The 14,735-nt window shown below is 37.1% G+C and overlaps 1 protein-coding gene across 2 annotated transcripts in view; it reads right to left on the reverse strand.

Annotated features, from left to right (window-relative positions):
• The window catches only part of LRCH2 (leucine rich repeats and calponin homology domain containing 2), a 128,816-nt gene extending 115,922 nt beyond the window's left edge, over positions 1-12,894 (reverse strand). For both annotated transcript variants that reach the window (XM_025372320.1, XM_025372319.1), the window contains exon 1: positions 12,512-12,894. In XM_025372320.1, coding sequence (XP_025228105.1) covers positions 12,512-12,869 — 358 coding nt within the window. In that variant the 5' untranslated portion in view covers positions 12,870-12,894. The remainder of the gene's footprint in view (positions 1-12,511) is intronic.
• Positions 12,895-14,735: the final 1,841 nt, after the last annotated feature.

The raw sequence follows: 14,735 nt of genomic DNA on the forward strand, positions 1-14,735 counted from the left end.
CATGGCAAGAAGCAGGCTTAACTGAACAAAATATGCTGAACAACTACTATGTACCACACATTGTACTACTAGCTATTGGAGTGGCGACAAAGTCACTATACTCAAATAACTCTAAAACCAATAAAAAGGGAAGTGCAAACAAATAACCCATATTTCTTTAATTCAACAATGCATATTTTCTTCTAATGCTAACGTTTTTGAAATCTATGTATGCATTTACTGAGGCGGTGTTTATTTGTCAGAAAAGTTATTAAATTGATGGTGCATACTAGGGTGAAGGAAATATATTCACTGCAATACAAAATCACAGCAGCTATAATAGAGGTATAGAGTAATCACTGTATGTAGAAGATGAGGGGTAAGGGAAAAGACAAAGGCATGATCTGGGATACAAAGAATCAATAGGAGTTTACCAGGTAGAAAGCAGAAGGATATTAACAGAAAAAAAATATTTAAAAGCCCTGAGGCATGGAACAGCATGATACTTTCAATGAGCAGCACATATTATAGTTTGATAGGCTGGAATATAGAGGTCCGAGGCAGTATGAGGCTAAACTGAAGCGCAGGTAGGTCAGGAACGCAAACTGGGTTCATCTTATATTAAAAAACCAAACAATATTATATACCATGTTAACACAACAAAGGACAAAAACCATATGATTAACTCAATAGAACAGAAAAAGCCTTTGACAAAATCCAACACCCTTTCATGATAAAAACATTTGAAAAGCCAGGTATGAAAGGGAATTTCTTCCACCTGATAAAGACCATTTACAAAAAAAAAAAAACCAAACAAACAAAAATAACAAACAAAAAAAACACATAGCTAACATTATATTGAATGGTGAAAGACTGAATATATTCCCCCTAAATTCAAGAACAAAAGAAGAATGTCCACTTTCACAGCATCTGCTTAACATTATTGAAACTAGAAGTTCTAACAGGGACAATTAGGCAAGATACAGAAATAAAAGGCTCCAGATTTGAAAGGAAGTAAAACTATCTCTATTTGCAGATGACATGACATAGAAAATCCTAATGAATCCATTTAAAAGACTACTAGAACAAACAAGTTCAGCAAGGTTGAAGGATAAATGATCACTTATAAAAATCAGTTGTATTTTCTACACACTAGCAATGAACAATCCAAAAACTAAATTTTTAAAATTCCAACTACAACAGCATCAAAGACTACAAAATAGGAAACTACAAAATAATGTTAAAAGAAATTAAAGAAGATATAAATAAATGAAAAGACACCCCCTATTCATAGATTGGACAACTTAATATTGATAAGATGGCAAAATTCCCCCAAATTGATGATTCAACACAATCCTTTTCAAAATCCCAACTTGCATTCTGCATTTTCCAAAGAAATTGTGTAGCTTATCCTGAAATTCCTGCAAGGACCCCAGAATAGCCCTAAAAATCTTGAAAAAAAAAATGTTGGAAAACTCACACTTCCCAATTACCAAATTTACTACACAGCTACAATAATCAATACAGTGTGGTATTGGGTTAAGAACAGAAATATAGATCAATGAAATACAATTGAGAGCCCAGAAATAAATCTTGACATTTATGGTCAACTGATTTTAAACAAGGGTGACAAGACAATTAGATGAAGAAAAAAAATGATCTTTTCAAAAAATGGTGCTAGGACAACTAGATATCCACATGTAAAAGAATGAAGTTGGACCCTGATCTTACATGACACAGAAAAATCAACTTAAATAAGCAGTGAAGCTAAATGTAAAAAAATGAAAGAGCTAAAACTATAAACTCAAAATACATAAGGATAAATCATTCTGACCCTGGGTTAGGCAATGCTTCCTTAGACATGACACAAAAAGCACAAGCAACGTAAGAAAATAGATAAAATGAGTGATATCAGTATGTTTTAATTTTGTGTTTCAAAGTAGATGAACGAACAGAATAGGAAAGAAATATTTGCAAACGATCCACCTGTTAAGAGACTTGAATACAGAAATTTAAAAGAAAGAGAGAAAAAAAAAAAAAACCTCTTACAACTCAGTAATGAAGACATGAAGACAACCCAATTAGTAAATGGACAAAGGGTCTGAATAGTCATTTTGCTTATGAAAATATACAAATAGTCAATAAGCACATGAAAAGATATTCAACATCATTAGTCATCAGGAAAAGTCAAATCAAATCCACAATGAAATCCTGCCTCAGGCTGTGCACAGTGGCTCACGCCTGTAATCCCAACACTCTGGGAGGCTGAGGTGGGTGGATCACCTGAGATCAGGAGTTCAAGACCAGCCTGGCCAACATGGTGAAACCCCATCTCTACTGAAAAAAAAAAATACAAAAATTAGCCAGGCGTGGTGGCGCACACCTGTAATCATAGTTACTTAGGAGGCTGAGGCAGGAGAATCACTTGAGTCCGGGAGGCAGAGGTGCAGTGAGCCGAGATTGCATCCTTGCACTCCAGCCTGGGCGACGAGAGCAAAACTCTGTCTCAAAAAAAAAAGGAAAGAAATACTGCCTCACATCCACTAGGATGGCTATAAACAAAAAGATAAAAACAAGTGTTGTTGAGAATGCAAAGAAATTGGAATTCTCACATACTGTTGATGGAAATGTAAAATGGTGTGGCCACTTTGGAAAACAATCTGACATTTCTTTAAAATGTTAAACACAGAATCGTCATATGACCCAGCAATCTCACTCCTATGTATATAACCAAGAGAAATGAAGACATATGGCTACACAAGAAACATGTATATCACTGTTCATAGCAGCATTATTTATAATATGCAAAAAGTGTAAACAATCCAATTATCCATCAACTGATGAATGGATAACCAAAATGCACAATGGAATATTATTCAGAAAGAAAACGAATGAAATACTGATACATGCTACAACATAAATGAACTTTGAAAACATAGTAAATTAAAGAAGCCAATCACAAAAGGTCACATCCTGAATGAAGTCATTTACATCAAATGTTTGGGGTAAGTCTATAGAGACAGAAAATAGATGAATGGTTGTGTAGGGTTTGATTGGTTGGGGAGGAGGCAGGGAGAATGGGAAGGGATTTATTTGTACAGGATTTCTTTCAGGGGAGATGAAAATATTCCAAAACTAAATTATAGTGATGGCTGCACAGCTAACAACCAATAAACAATATACTTTAAATGTGTCCACTTTTGGTCTGTGAACTCTCAATAAAGTGTTAAAAAGAAAAGAAGTAGGCCAGGTGCAGTGGCTCACCCCTGTAACCCCAGCACTTTGGGAGGCTGAGGCAGGTGGGTCACTTGAGCCCAGAAGTTCAAGACCAGTCTGGGCAACATGGTGAAACCTTGTCTCTACAAAAAAATACAAAAATTAGCTGTGTATGGTAGCACACCCCTGTGGTCCCAGCTACTCAGGAGGGCTGAGGTGGGAGGATCACTTGAGCCTGGGAAGTTGAAGCTGCAGTGAGCCATGATTGTGCCACTGTACTCCAGCCTTGGCAATACAGCGAGACCCTGAAAAAAAAAAAAGAAAGAAAGAAAGAAAATAAAAGTAAAGAGAAAAGAAGTAGATATAGAATAGAAGCCAAGGCCCTTGGTCCCCTAAAGTTTCACAATTTCACTGAAAAATCACTGAAATGAGGAAAAGGCATATACGTTTATTTAAAGTATATATATGGGAACCCTCAGAATTAAGACCCAAAAGAGGAATTGCCTATTTTACACTTAGGTTCAACAAAGTATGGACAGCCCAGCTGTGCAGAAATATGACTGGACAAAAATAATATGATCTAAAGCTGACAGACTGAGTGGGGAAACCTAGCAAGGCCTGTCTACCTATTAAATAGATTATTCTAGGCCTCTCTGAGCCTGTATTTCTTTCTCTGGCTGTGGGCATGGCCCTCTCTGGAATGGGGGTCTTAAGACCTACAGTCAAACAAGTTAAGTCCGATCATTTCTTTGTGGCCAGTTTTTACACAGAAAGGCAGAGGGGAAATTCGAGTACTATTTTTAGGTCTTATGGCTGGCTTTCAGGAAAAGGGGTTCTGGCTTCTATGATCCTCCTTGGGGAAGAGGGATTCTAGTTTCTATGGTTAGCCTTGGAGAAGAATGGGACCGAGAGACAGGAGGGCAGGACAAGGTCAGTGCAAAACTTCTGCTTCTGAGGCTGCTGCTGAGGCCTTCATTTGGGGATATTGTTTTCTGAGCCCCAACATAGGTAAGGATGGATCTGAAAAAAGATAACCCATATGTAAAAACAGGAACACGGAACTCCACCTCACACCATACACAAAAATCAATTCCATATGAATTAAGAACTTTAATACCAAAAACAAAACTAAAACTCTTAGTAAAAAATGTAGATGAATATATTTTACATGTTCTTAAATAGGACACAAAAATAATTGACTATAAAATTCAAGACTGATATATTTGGCTGTATTAAAATTTACAAATTTGTCCATCAAAACAACCCTCAAAAAGCAAAAAGGCAAGTTATAAACAAGAAGATATTCAAAATATACAAAACAAATGATTAGTATAAGGAGCATTTTTTTAAACCCATAGAATTCTATTTTTTTTTTTAAAAAAAGGACAACCAACCAACAGAAAATGGGCAAAATAAATGAAAAGTTATTTCACGGTACAGGAAAGACATATGACCAACAGACACGTGAAGAAAGGTTAACATCATTGGTGATCAGGGGAATGTAAATCAAGAAAGACTTCATCGAAATACCATTTTAAACACACTTGGCCAAAATTTTTAAATTTGACAATACTGTTTTGGAGGGCACATAGATTCACAGGATCTCCTATACATGTCAATGGAAACAGAAATTATAAACCGGTTTGAACACTGACATACCATATAACCCAGCAATTCCATTTTCAAGTATATACATAAGAGAAATCCTTGCACAAGTACAAGAGACATGTATAATATTGTTGATAGTAGTGCTATTCCCAAGAGAAAAAGAGGGGGTGAATGAAAATGGGTATCAGTGAGGAAGTGAATAAAGGTGGTATACTCACATGATGCAAGATAACACAGCCATTCAAAAGAATGAACCACAGTTTTACATAACAATTTGGATGAATCTTAGCAATTTAATTTTAACTAATAAAATATAAAAATTACCACAGTTAAAGCATAGTATATGTATCACCTTTTTTAATGTTCAAAACAAGGAACAAGGAAATAAGATTTTGAAACGTATGGTTTGAAAACTGGCTACTGGCTTGAAGGTGTTTTAGTAACATTGTTTTAGTAACATGTTGCAATCAGATTTGCATATTATAAAGAATGGTTTAGCTACAGTGTGAAGGGCTAACTAATTGAAGTTGAAGAAAACTTGAGGCAGAGAGATCATTTAGGAAACTACTGACAGGTCCAGTTAAAGGTGAGGAATAGAGAATCTGAACAATGACACTGAGAATACAAAGGAAGGAAACTGATTTGAAAGCTATTCAAAGAGTTATGACCAACAGGCCTTAGTCCCTCACTAGATATAGAGGGTGAGGGAAAGGGAAGAGTGGAGAATACTTCCCAGGTTTTAGATCTAGGTGACAAAGGGGCCTAGGGTGAATAATGAGAGTTCATTATTTGACATACTGAGTTTGAGGAGACTCTGAGATATCAGCATTCATGTAGTTTCCTCCCTCTAAAATTAACTATAAAATCTGATGCCTCCTCTTTAAAGGCCGATCCTCCAACTTCTTTATAAAGCCCCGCTCTGCTGTTGCAACAACCCAATCAAATGTCATCTCTCCCTCTTTGAACTTACGCGGCACTTTCCATTTATCTTACTCTAACCCAGGGTTTCTCAACCTTGGCACCATAGACATTTTAGAAAAGTTAAGTCTTTGTTGTATAGGGCTGTCCTTTTCATTGTAGGATGCTTGGCAGTATCCCTTGCCTCTACCCACCAGATGTCAGCAGCAACCCCCAAACTGTGATAATCAAAAATGTCTTCAGCCAGCTGTGGTGCTGTAGGACTATAGTCCAAGCTACTCAGCAGGCTGAGACAGGAGGATCACTTGAGCCCTGGAGTTAGAGCCTGTGAACAGCCACTATATTCCAGCCCAGGCAACATAGCCAGGGCAACATAACAAGGCCTTGTCTCTTAAAAAAATAAAAATAAAAATAAGTCTCCAGATACTGTCGAATATCCTCTGGAGGCAACTTCTCTAACCCTACCCTTCCCCACAATGAGAACTACTGATCTAGGAAATAATAGGTATATGAGTTCTTATTTTAAACCATTATGAAATCATTAACTCACTGAAAGTAGCAACTTTACAACCTTTACAAAATATGGATATGACAAATCCATTCTTATATACTCACTAGGTAGTTTAAGGACACAGTCATCTATGTTTAATTTACTATTTCTAATTCACAAATACTTTAAATGTAATTATTTCCCATTGACATAGACATGCCCAACCAAGTAGCTCAAAATACTAAGGATTTACATATTGCAATTATTTTTTTAAGAAGTGAAAAACTCTAGACTCTATACCCTAGATTCTCTTAGGAACATAATCATTAACAAAAAGCCATTTCTGAGTGAAATCCAAATTCACAAATGTTCTAGAATCGGTTCGTCTCCATATGGTTCAAAGAAAAGTTTATGTCATAGTTATCTTACACCTGTCTCTTGTCACCTTGAATCTCTAATATTCTACTGAGACAATTAATTTAAAGAGAAAGTGACAACATTCTCTGTCACAAATTATAAAAGACTACACAGAATCAAGTGTTTCTGAAAAGGAAAGAACTTACTTTCCTATTTGGAAAGAACTTTTCCTCAAAAAATTTGATATAAAAATATATTAGAAAATATCCACTGTTGAATTATCCATTACAGTCCATTGACAGGTATTCTGTTAATGGAATGCTACTGATTTACATGAAACAAGAGAAATGTAAAGATTAAACATTACAGTTTGACCTTCAGCAGATTGAGTGCACTAGTTGAAAGTGAGAGTAAACATAAACTTACATTGTTATTAAACTGGCTTATACAGCTTTCTTTAATTACATTAAATGGTTCCCTGGCGTGTAAGGTATTTTTTTCTATAAACGAGAAGCAGACAACCCTTTCTGAAACTTTCCAGATAACTGATTATAACAGTATTACAATGTTTTAAGAAGCACCCAAACACACTCAAAGTGTAGAGAAAAAAAGAAAACTAAAAGATTTCCCTTTCTAGGTCATGACGATAACTATCCTCTGCAGAATGGGGAGGTGGGTATCATGCAGTTAAGGCATGTCACGGAGTGGGCTGCTAGGCTGAGCTGGGAGAACAATACGCCTCTTTTGCAAAGTTTCACTGTTGCCTAGGAACTTAAACTAATGGCACCTCCCAGCAAATCAATTTTGTAAGCCTTCAATTATCTTTATTTGTAGTAAGTGTCCCTAGCATTACTTCTTATGTTCTCAATGAGGTTCTGGATCTTGTCTACCTTCATGCCAAATAAATGCTTCAGAATTTATATCACAAATAATCTAAATTGAAATATCAAATTTAAACCTTAAGCAAAAGTATTCCACTAACTCCAATTTTAAAACATCCCAATCAACCACTTCTGTTCTTATACCTGTCATACAACAAATACCTAACCTAACTTTTCAGGAGCTTTCTCAAACTAAATTAATCCCCTCTAAAATTAAGCCTTATGCCACAGTTCCATATCTCTTATGTGTACAGCATATTGAAGTATATTATTTTGAATACTGTTATATATTATAATGAAATTCTTTTCTAATGGTTATATTACTGTACACATTTGACTATTGTATAAACCCTTTAAGTACAAAAACCATGTCTCTTTCTATTAGCCATCATCATGTTTCCAAAGTTGGAGTTCAATAAATGCTGAATGAATCTATTCTAAAACCATGAGAAAGAGAGGCATGATAGCTATGCAAATACACACAAAACAAAACACACCATACCACAAACGAAAGGTATATAACCTATGAAGTTAAATAAGCATTGGATTTTCAGAATAAATAACCTATTTATTGGCACGGTGTTTAATAACTGCATTTTTATAAAGAGATAATGTGTTACAATGGAAATAACAGTAGGATAGCACTGGAGTTGAAAAACCTAGGCTCTGACCCACACACTCAGCCAGACTCACCATTTAACTTTGGACAAATCACTTAACCTCTCTGAACCACAACAAGCAATTACCATGTACTCTGCCAAGCTCACAGGGTTATTATTAGGATACAATAGGATAATATATATCAAAGGACTTAGAAATGTATAAAGAGCTGTATAAATGGTATTATCTTAATGATGAATGTACCCTTCAATTAAAGATAACATTTTATTTTAAATGAAAGAAATTAAGGGATAACTATTTATGCTGTAGAACTTATCACTCAATAAATCAGAACAAGGTTCAGTAATTCAGATTCAACCTATAGCAATTAAAATAGGAATCAACTGTCAAAAATGTGCTTCACATTTGATTTTTCAGGAAGACATTTATTAAATAAAGCAAAGCAGATATCTGAATAAGGCCACAAAATCACAATCATGAGCTCATTCCACTAAATGCACTGCGAGGACCTTCACCTCACAAAATGAAATGCTGTGTTTATCTGGCTCCATTTTACAACCTGATACAATGCACCATGCCCTACAGTTGAAAAAGTGAACCAGCCACGTAGGAAATACTAGAGTTGACTCCTGGTTTACAGGAAAACACGTGATTATCAAGGACATGGCACAATCTGATGTAAGAATTCCTAAATCTGTTTCACAGACCTACTGCTCATGTATATAAACAGGTATAAAGAAGCAGAGGGAGCAGCTGCAAATAGGCTGAAACATATCCACTTATTTGTAGCACTGGTGACAGAGTCAACTATGCAAGGTTTCAGGATTTGTTTGGGTAACCATTAAAATCACTTTCAAGTCAACAAATTATCATAGTATCCAGATGGACCAAAAAGTTCTATGCAATTTCCCTTCATCTTGTCAAATCGACCTACCGACCATGTCGGAGAAGACACTACAGCAAGAGTCAGCTACTTTACTGAAATGGGTTACCAACTTTCTGATCGCTATTTTTTTTCCTTATGTGGGTGAAAATTCTAATCAAGGAGTATCTGGAAGGGAGATCTACTCAAAAAGGTCATTAATCTCCAATCACCAATTGGAGATTCAAGTAAATTAGCAAACTCCCCCTTTTAAATGTTAATGTCCTAGACAGGCTGCCATAATCATTTACCTGAGCTCTATCCCAATAAAGTAAGGGGAGTGAGGTTTGAAGAAAAGTGTGATGGGGACAAAGGGAGGGGGCAAGTGAAGAACAGACACTAGAAATGCAGAGAGAGGTAAAAAGACACCAAAGATAAACTCTGCAAACAGCTGCCTAAAATACATTTTCCCTCACAGGAAGCCTGTTAGCAGAGAAAAGATTCTGCTGCTGCATGTTTGGGGGGCACCATTTTCTTCATGTAAATTTATCAAACAATCTGAAACAATTTTTGAGTACTTCGTTCCTAGTTTTGGTTTTGACTCTCTTGACAAGTGGCTTTAAGGTTAATATCTAAACTTTTATCAATGTTCTTACTCACTCAAAGAACAAATATTTCTTGAGTGCTTCAAAAATAAACAATTTTAGGGTTTCACAGTCCTGAGTACATATTAGAATTACCTGGGAAGATTTTTTTTCCTTAAGTTCCTTGGCCCCTAAGATTCTGATTTAATTGGTCTGGGGTAGGATCCAGGCAGGGTTAAAACAAAAAACAAAAACCAAAAAATCTCCTTTGTAATTGTAATGTGCAGCCAGGGTGGAGAACCAGGTGTCTATTTCATCTTAACGTAAAAAAACCTCTCCCCACTTATTTTGAAATGTATTAATTTCTCCTTATTCAATATTGTTTCACCCAGATTCTCACCACCTCTCACCTAGATTAACATTAACCGCTTCTTAGCTATTTTCCCTTTCTCTTGTCTCTTCCCAATGCAATAAGGAATGCTTATCTAACTAATCAGTTTGGTTCTGAAACATTATTCCACTAAGAGTCATTTTAAGTATAACAAAATCACCAATCAGATCATTTTCATCAAATAGAGAATATACTGTATGTGTGTTCCTGTATGTATGTGTGTGTATATGTACATATGTATGTATAATCTCAAACATGCTCTATTTTTCTTCAGTTCCAATGTACCTGCTTTCATTTACACATAATGAATAGTGGTCTCTTTACATTAAAAAATACTGCCCCTAAAAATGTCATGGCTAAATTTTGTCAAAAACAAATGGCAAATGAGTCACCCAAAGATATCTAATTTAAATGGAAAAAAAAGAGCAGCACAAGATCTGGTTTACTCTGATTTTTGAAATGTTCCCACAAGAAATGCTCATTCAACTGAAGAGAAAAAGCAAAATGAAACTTATGATGAATGAATGTTTACCATGAACAGATATGGCTCTGCTTTGTGTTGAAGCTTGCCTCAGAAAACCAACTGAAGGTTTAAAAGCCAAAGGCTGTAACTGCATCAGATGATATTCATATTTATGAGAAATATTATCAAATACAATAAAGGGAATATATAATGAGAAGACTGAACAAGTATATGGTGTATGCCCTGCCTTTTAAGAGGCTCTATTTCTTCTCAGGGATAGCAAGACAGAAACATAAAAAGAAAATAAAGCCAGTACTGCCAAGTAAGTGGTGAAGACAATAAGTACCATGGGAATTCAAAGAAACAGGAGATTCCTGTGGACTAAGGGAGTTGCAGACAACTTCTTGGAAGAGCTGGGGCTTCAATAAAATTAAATAAATGGAGAAAAGAGGGAAATCCCAGGCATACAGATGATCTTGTACAAAGATGAGGCAGAAATGCACAAAATATATTTGAAAGACAGAGAGTGGACCTAGTTGGAAGAGAGGATTCTATGTGGGAGCATTTTGAGGGACAAGGTTGCAACAATAAAGTGGAGCCTAACAATGAAAGCCCTGAATGCCAAGCTAGGATGCTTAAACTTTGTCCTGCAGGTGGAAGAATCCTTTATAGGTTATAAAGAACAATAAGCAAAAACAAAAAGAAGAAAAAGAAAAGAAAAAAATCACTATAATGATGCAGTCTGAAACTGTTTTACTTGAAGCCTTTGAAGAACATACCAAGTTGCATAATATCTCGCTAACAGTCATGAATATGTGAACACATTATTTAGGAAATCTGTTCTGAGTGAAGGAGTAAAAACGCAAACATGCTTTACAAAATCTAAAATCAGTGGTTGATTACACATTCATAGTTCTTAGGATAATTCCTAAAAGAATCACGGGATGGAAAGCTTCAATTTTAGGTTTTCCTCCTCTCCCCACCTTGTTCCAACACAAATACTTTGATTTAAGATCTAAAAACTGAATACAACTGAAATTGTCTTGTTTTGAAAATAAGAGGTATTTTCTACTCCTCATTATGGGTGAATTTACTTACTATATTGTTTCAAAATCACGACATCTATTAAAATAATTTTGGCCAGGATTTATTTCAGCAAAGCAGATGAAAACAGAAATAAATAACAAATTTAAAGATTACAAAAAGCAAAAAAAAAAAACACACAAAAAAAACTTTCATCAAATCAAGACATATCTAAAATAATCCAGCATTGGTTTATAAGAGAGTGTGTTCCTAACAAAAAACGCCAGCCACAACAAAGACTACCAGAGAGTATATGAAGAACATTACAATAGCCAATTTCTCATCCAAAATGATAAACCTTTAATCCACAACTCCCTAAGGAATGGAGTTAATTTTTTCTCAAAAATGCCCTTAAAATTATTGGCTTTCTACTATAAAAATTAAGACTCTAAGATAACTCAAAGCAAGGGTTAGCTTTCTTCTAGTAAGCAGACATGCAAGTGATTGATGATTTAATTTGCCACTGCAGCAAATACTAATTTAACCACCACTACCTTCTCAACACCAGGAAAATGAAAAATCTCAGTCTTTAAAGGCATACGTGACAAGAAAGAAGTCAAGAATATCCTAGGATGATTAAACCACACAAAAAAGCCATGGCAATCCTGCTGCTGTACTCTGAAAAAGGATATGCCATTCTTTCAGGCACGTATGCCTTTAAGGAATATGTAGAGATTAAGATTTTTGTGTATGGTTTAGTTTGGTTGGGTTTGGTTTTCCGGGAAAGATGGGAAGATCGAGGAGAGTTGAAAGAAGTGCATTAAGGAAGGTGTCAATGCCTCCCTCCCACCCAAACTGGGGAAACTCGCTTTAACAATGATGCTCTTTCACCCCTAACATCCCACCAGTTTCCATACATCCTTGAGGCAGCATTCCGCCCCTTCCCGATTGCTTGCTTTGCCCCTCACGTTCAGGAGAACTGGCTGCCCCGACTTTGTTAGTCTGGCAGCCCCCGCGCACCCGCCCAGACCTGCAGAGTCCAACAACGCAGCCACGCAGCCACCCACTTCCCGCACCTCCTCCTTCACAGCCAGCTTCCCCTCCCCCCGTCCTGTCACCTGCTTGGGTGGTGTCCGTCAGGTCGTAGCCACTGCCCGGGAAGTCTCGGAGCTTCCGACCACCGAGGCTCAGGATACCGGAGTTGCCCGCCTCCTCCAGGGCCCGGTCCAGGCTCCTCACGGTGTGCTGAGGCTGCAGGCTACCCGGGTTCCACGGCGGCCCGTTGGGAAACGGCTGACCGAAAAGAGTCGGTACCGGGATGGGGACCACCAGGGTCCCGCCGCCGCCGCCGCCGCCGCCGCCTCCCCCTCCAGCCCCGCCACCTCCCCCTCCGGCCGTGCCACCGCCACCGCTACTTCCACCTCCACCACAACCGCCGCCCCCACTGTTACCACCTCCTCCCTGACTCGCCGCCATGTTCCTGGGAGAGAGAATAGCCCCCGACAATACTGTCAGCCTGTGCCGCGAGTGTAAGGGGTTCTTAGGACGCATGCGCAGGCTGGGGGCGGGCGGCGGGGCAGGGGGGGCGAGGTAGAGAGTGGGAAGGAACCAGGGGGCGGGCTGGGAGGAGGTGTTGGATAGAGAAAAGATGATGTTTGAAAGTGCAGAACGCTTGCTTTAAGAAATGTATGATGAGAAGAAGGATGCTAAATCCCGGTTCTGCTGCTTTGGGTACCAAAATCTTCCGAAACGACATCAGGCGAACTATAGGTCATCTGGGCTGTATGTCCCCAAATCGCTAAGTTGCTTCACTGTTTCCGTTCTGCAAAACAGAAACAAATATGTGAGCTAGGGATGAAAGGGATTCGTTTCAGAATATACAGAAACAGCACTTAGAAGGGCTTTGGGGAAGCTTATTGAGAAGCTTACTGCAAATGCCTCAGGAATCTTTTACAGTGTTAGAGAAACCCTGGGGAATCATTTGGGGAGGGAAATTAGTGCTGTGTTGAGTTTGGGGCATATATGGATTTCTCCATAGTTTAGAATTCTATAATAGGAAAAGATTTGTAAAATGTTTTCAAGGAAGCCTCTCGTTTCAATGTATGTAAGTCTCAGTCAGACTGTTGCCTTCCAAAACTTGGAAGAGTTATCCACATTCTGTTCTATCACTCTTTGAAGTTGTGCCAAGATCTCCAAAATATCTCTAGTTTCTTCTCCTCCTGTCAGTATTGCCTGATGAAAATCTCTTTGATCATCAAACAATCTTAAAGTTTATTTCTGAAATACAGATTTTGTTTTTAGATGGAATTCTGAAGATTTAACCCTGGGTATTATGAAGCCAATCGATCCTGAATTTTAGGAGTTCATTCTCAGAACCTGAAGATATTTTTAATGTAGAGGACATAGAGAAGAAAGTTCAAAGTCCTTTATCTGGCATTCCAGGCCTCCGTAATTTAACCCCAGACTATCTAGCCGGGTTTATCACCCAACCATTTAGGCCACTGCCATCCCTTTACCCACTACCCTCTCCACTCTCGATCACAGTCATTCAAATCTTTTTCACTAGTATTCAGTAAAGTTGACGAAGAAAATTATCAGAACGCTTGGACATATTCACTTATCATTGAATATCCTATGTATCTCTTTTACACCCATTTCAATTTGAGCAATGTGTCAGCAGTCTCATTTTTTAAGAGAAATTTCCACTTCAAAAAAGTGTATCTGCCATAGGCTCTACTTTATAAAAGGTTACAGGAAAGAATTACAACTTGGCTAAAATGCTTTGTGGCTATACTGGTTAACTAAAATGATTATGTCATGAGAAATTACATACACCACATGCGTGACCCAGAAGAAAGAAAACAGAGAATCACACTCTGTATAGTGAATTAGCAAGTGAGATAAATTATTAAAACACACCGGTGTCAAAAAGGCATGTTGCACCTTATACCTCATCTTCCTTAATCTTAAATCAAATTATTAATTAATAATTCATAATTAATTGAGAACTTCAGAATTAAGATGAATGAGAAAGGACACTAAGTTCATTAAAGAAAAGATTAGGAAAGAAAATATTTTAATAATTAGTCAATGAGAATTTTCGCAATTATTTAAAACAATGTATTGGACTCCAGGAAAAATATGTCCTATCAGGATACCTGTCCAGTGAGAAAAGGCATATACAGCCAAATTTAAGAAGGAAAATAATTTTTCAAAAGGTTGAAAGATAATCTAAGTAAGAAAATGGGACGCTTATTAAGTAAGCTATGTATACATTAAAATCAGACAAAATAACATGTTGTAGAGCTCTTTGACAAGAACACCAAGGCCAAAAAATTTAGA

Source organism: Theropithecus gelada, chromosome X (genome assembly GCF_003255815.1).
Source record: "Theropithecus gelada isolate Dixy chromosome X, Tgel_1.0, whole genome shotgun sequence".
Classification (NCBI taxonomy): Eukaryota; Metazoa; Chordata; class Mammalia; order Primates; family Cercopithecidae; genus Theropithecus; species Theropithecus gelada.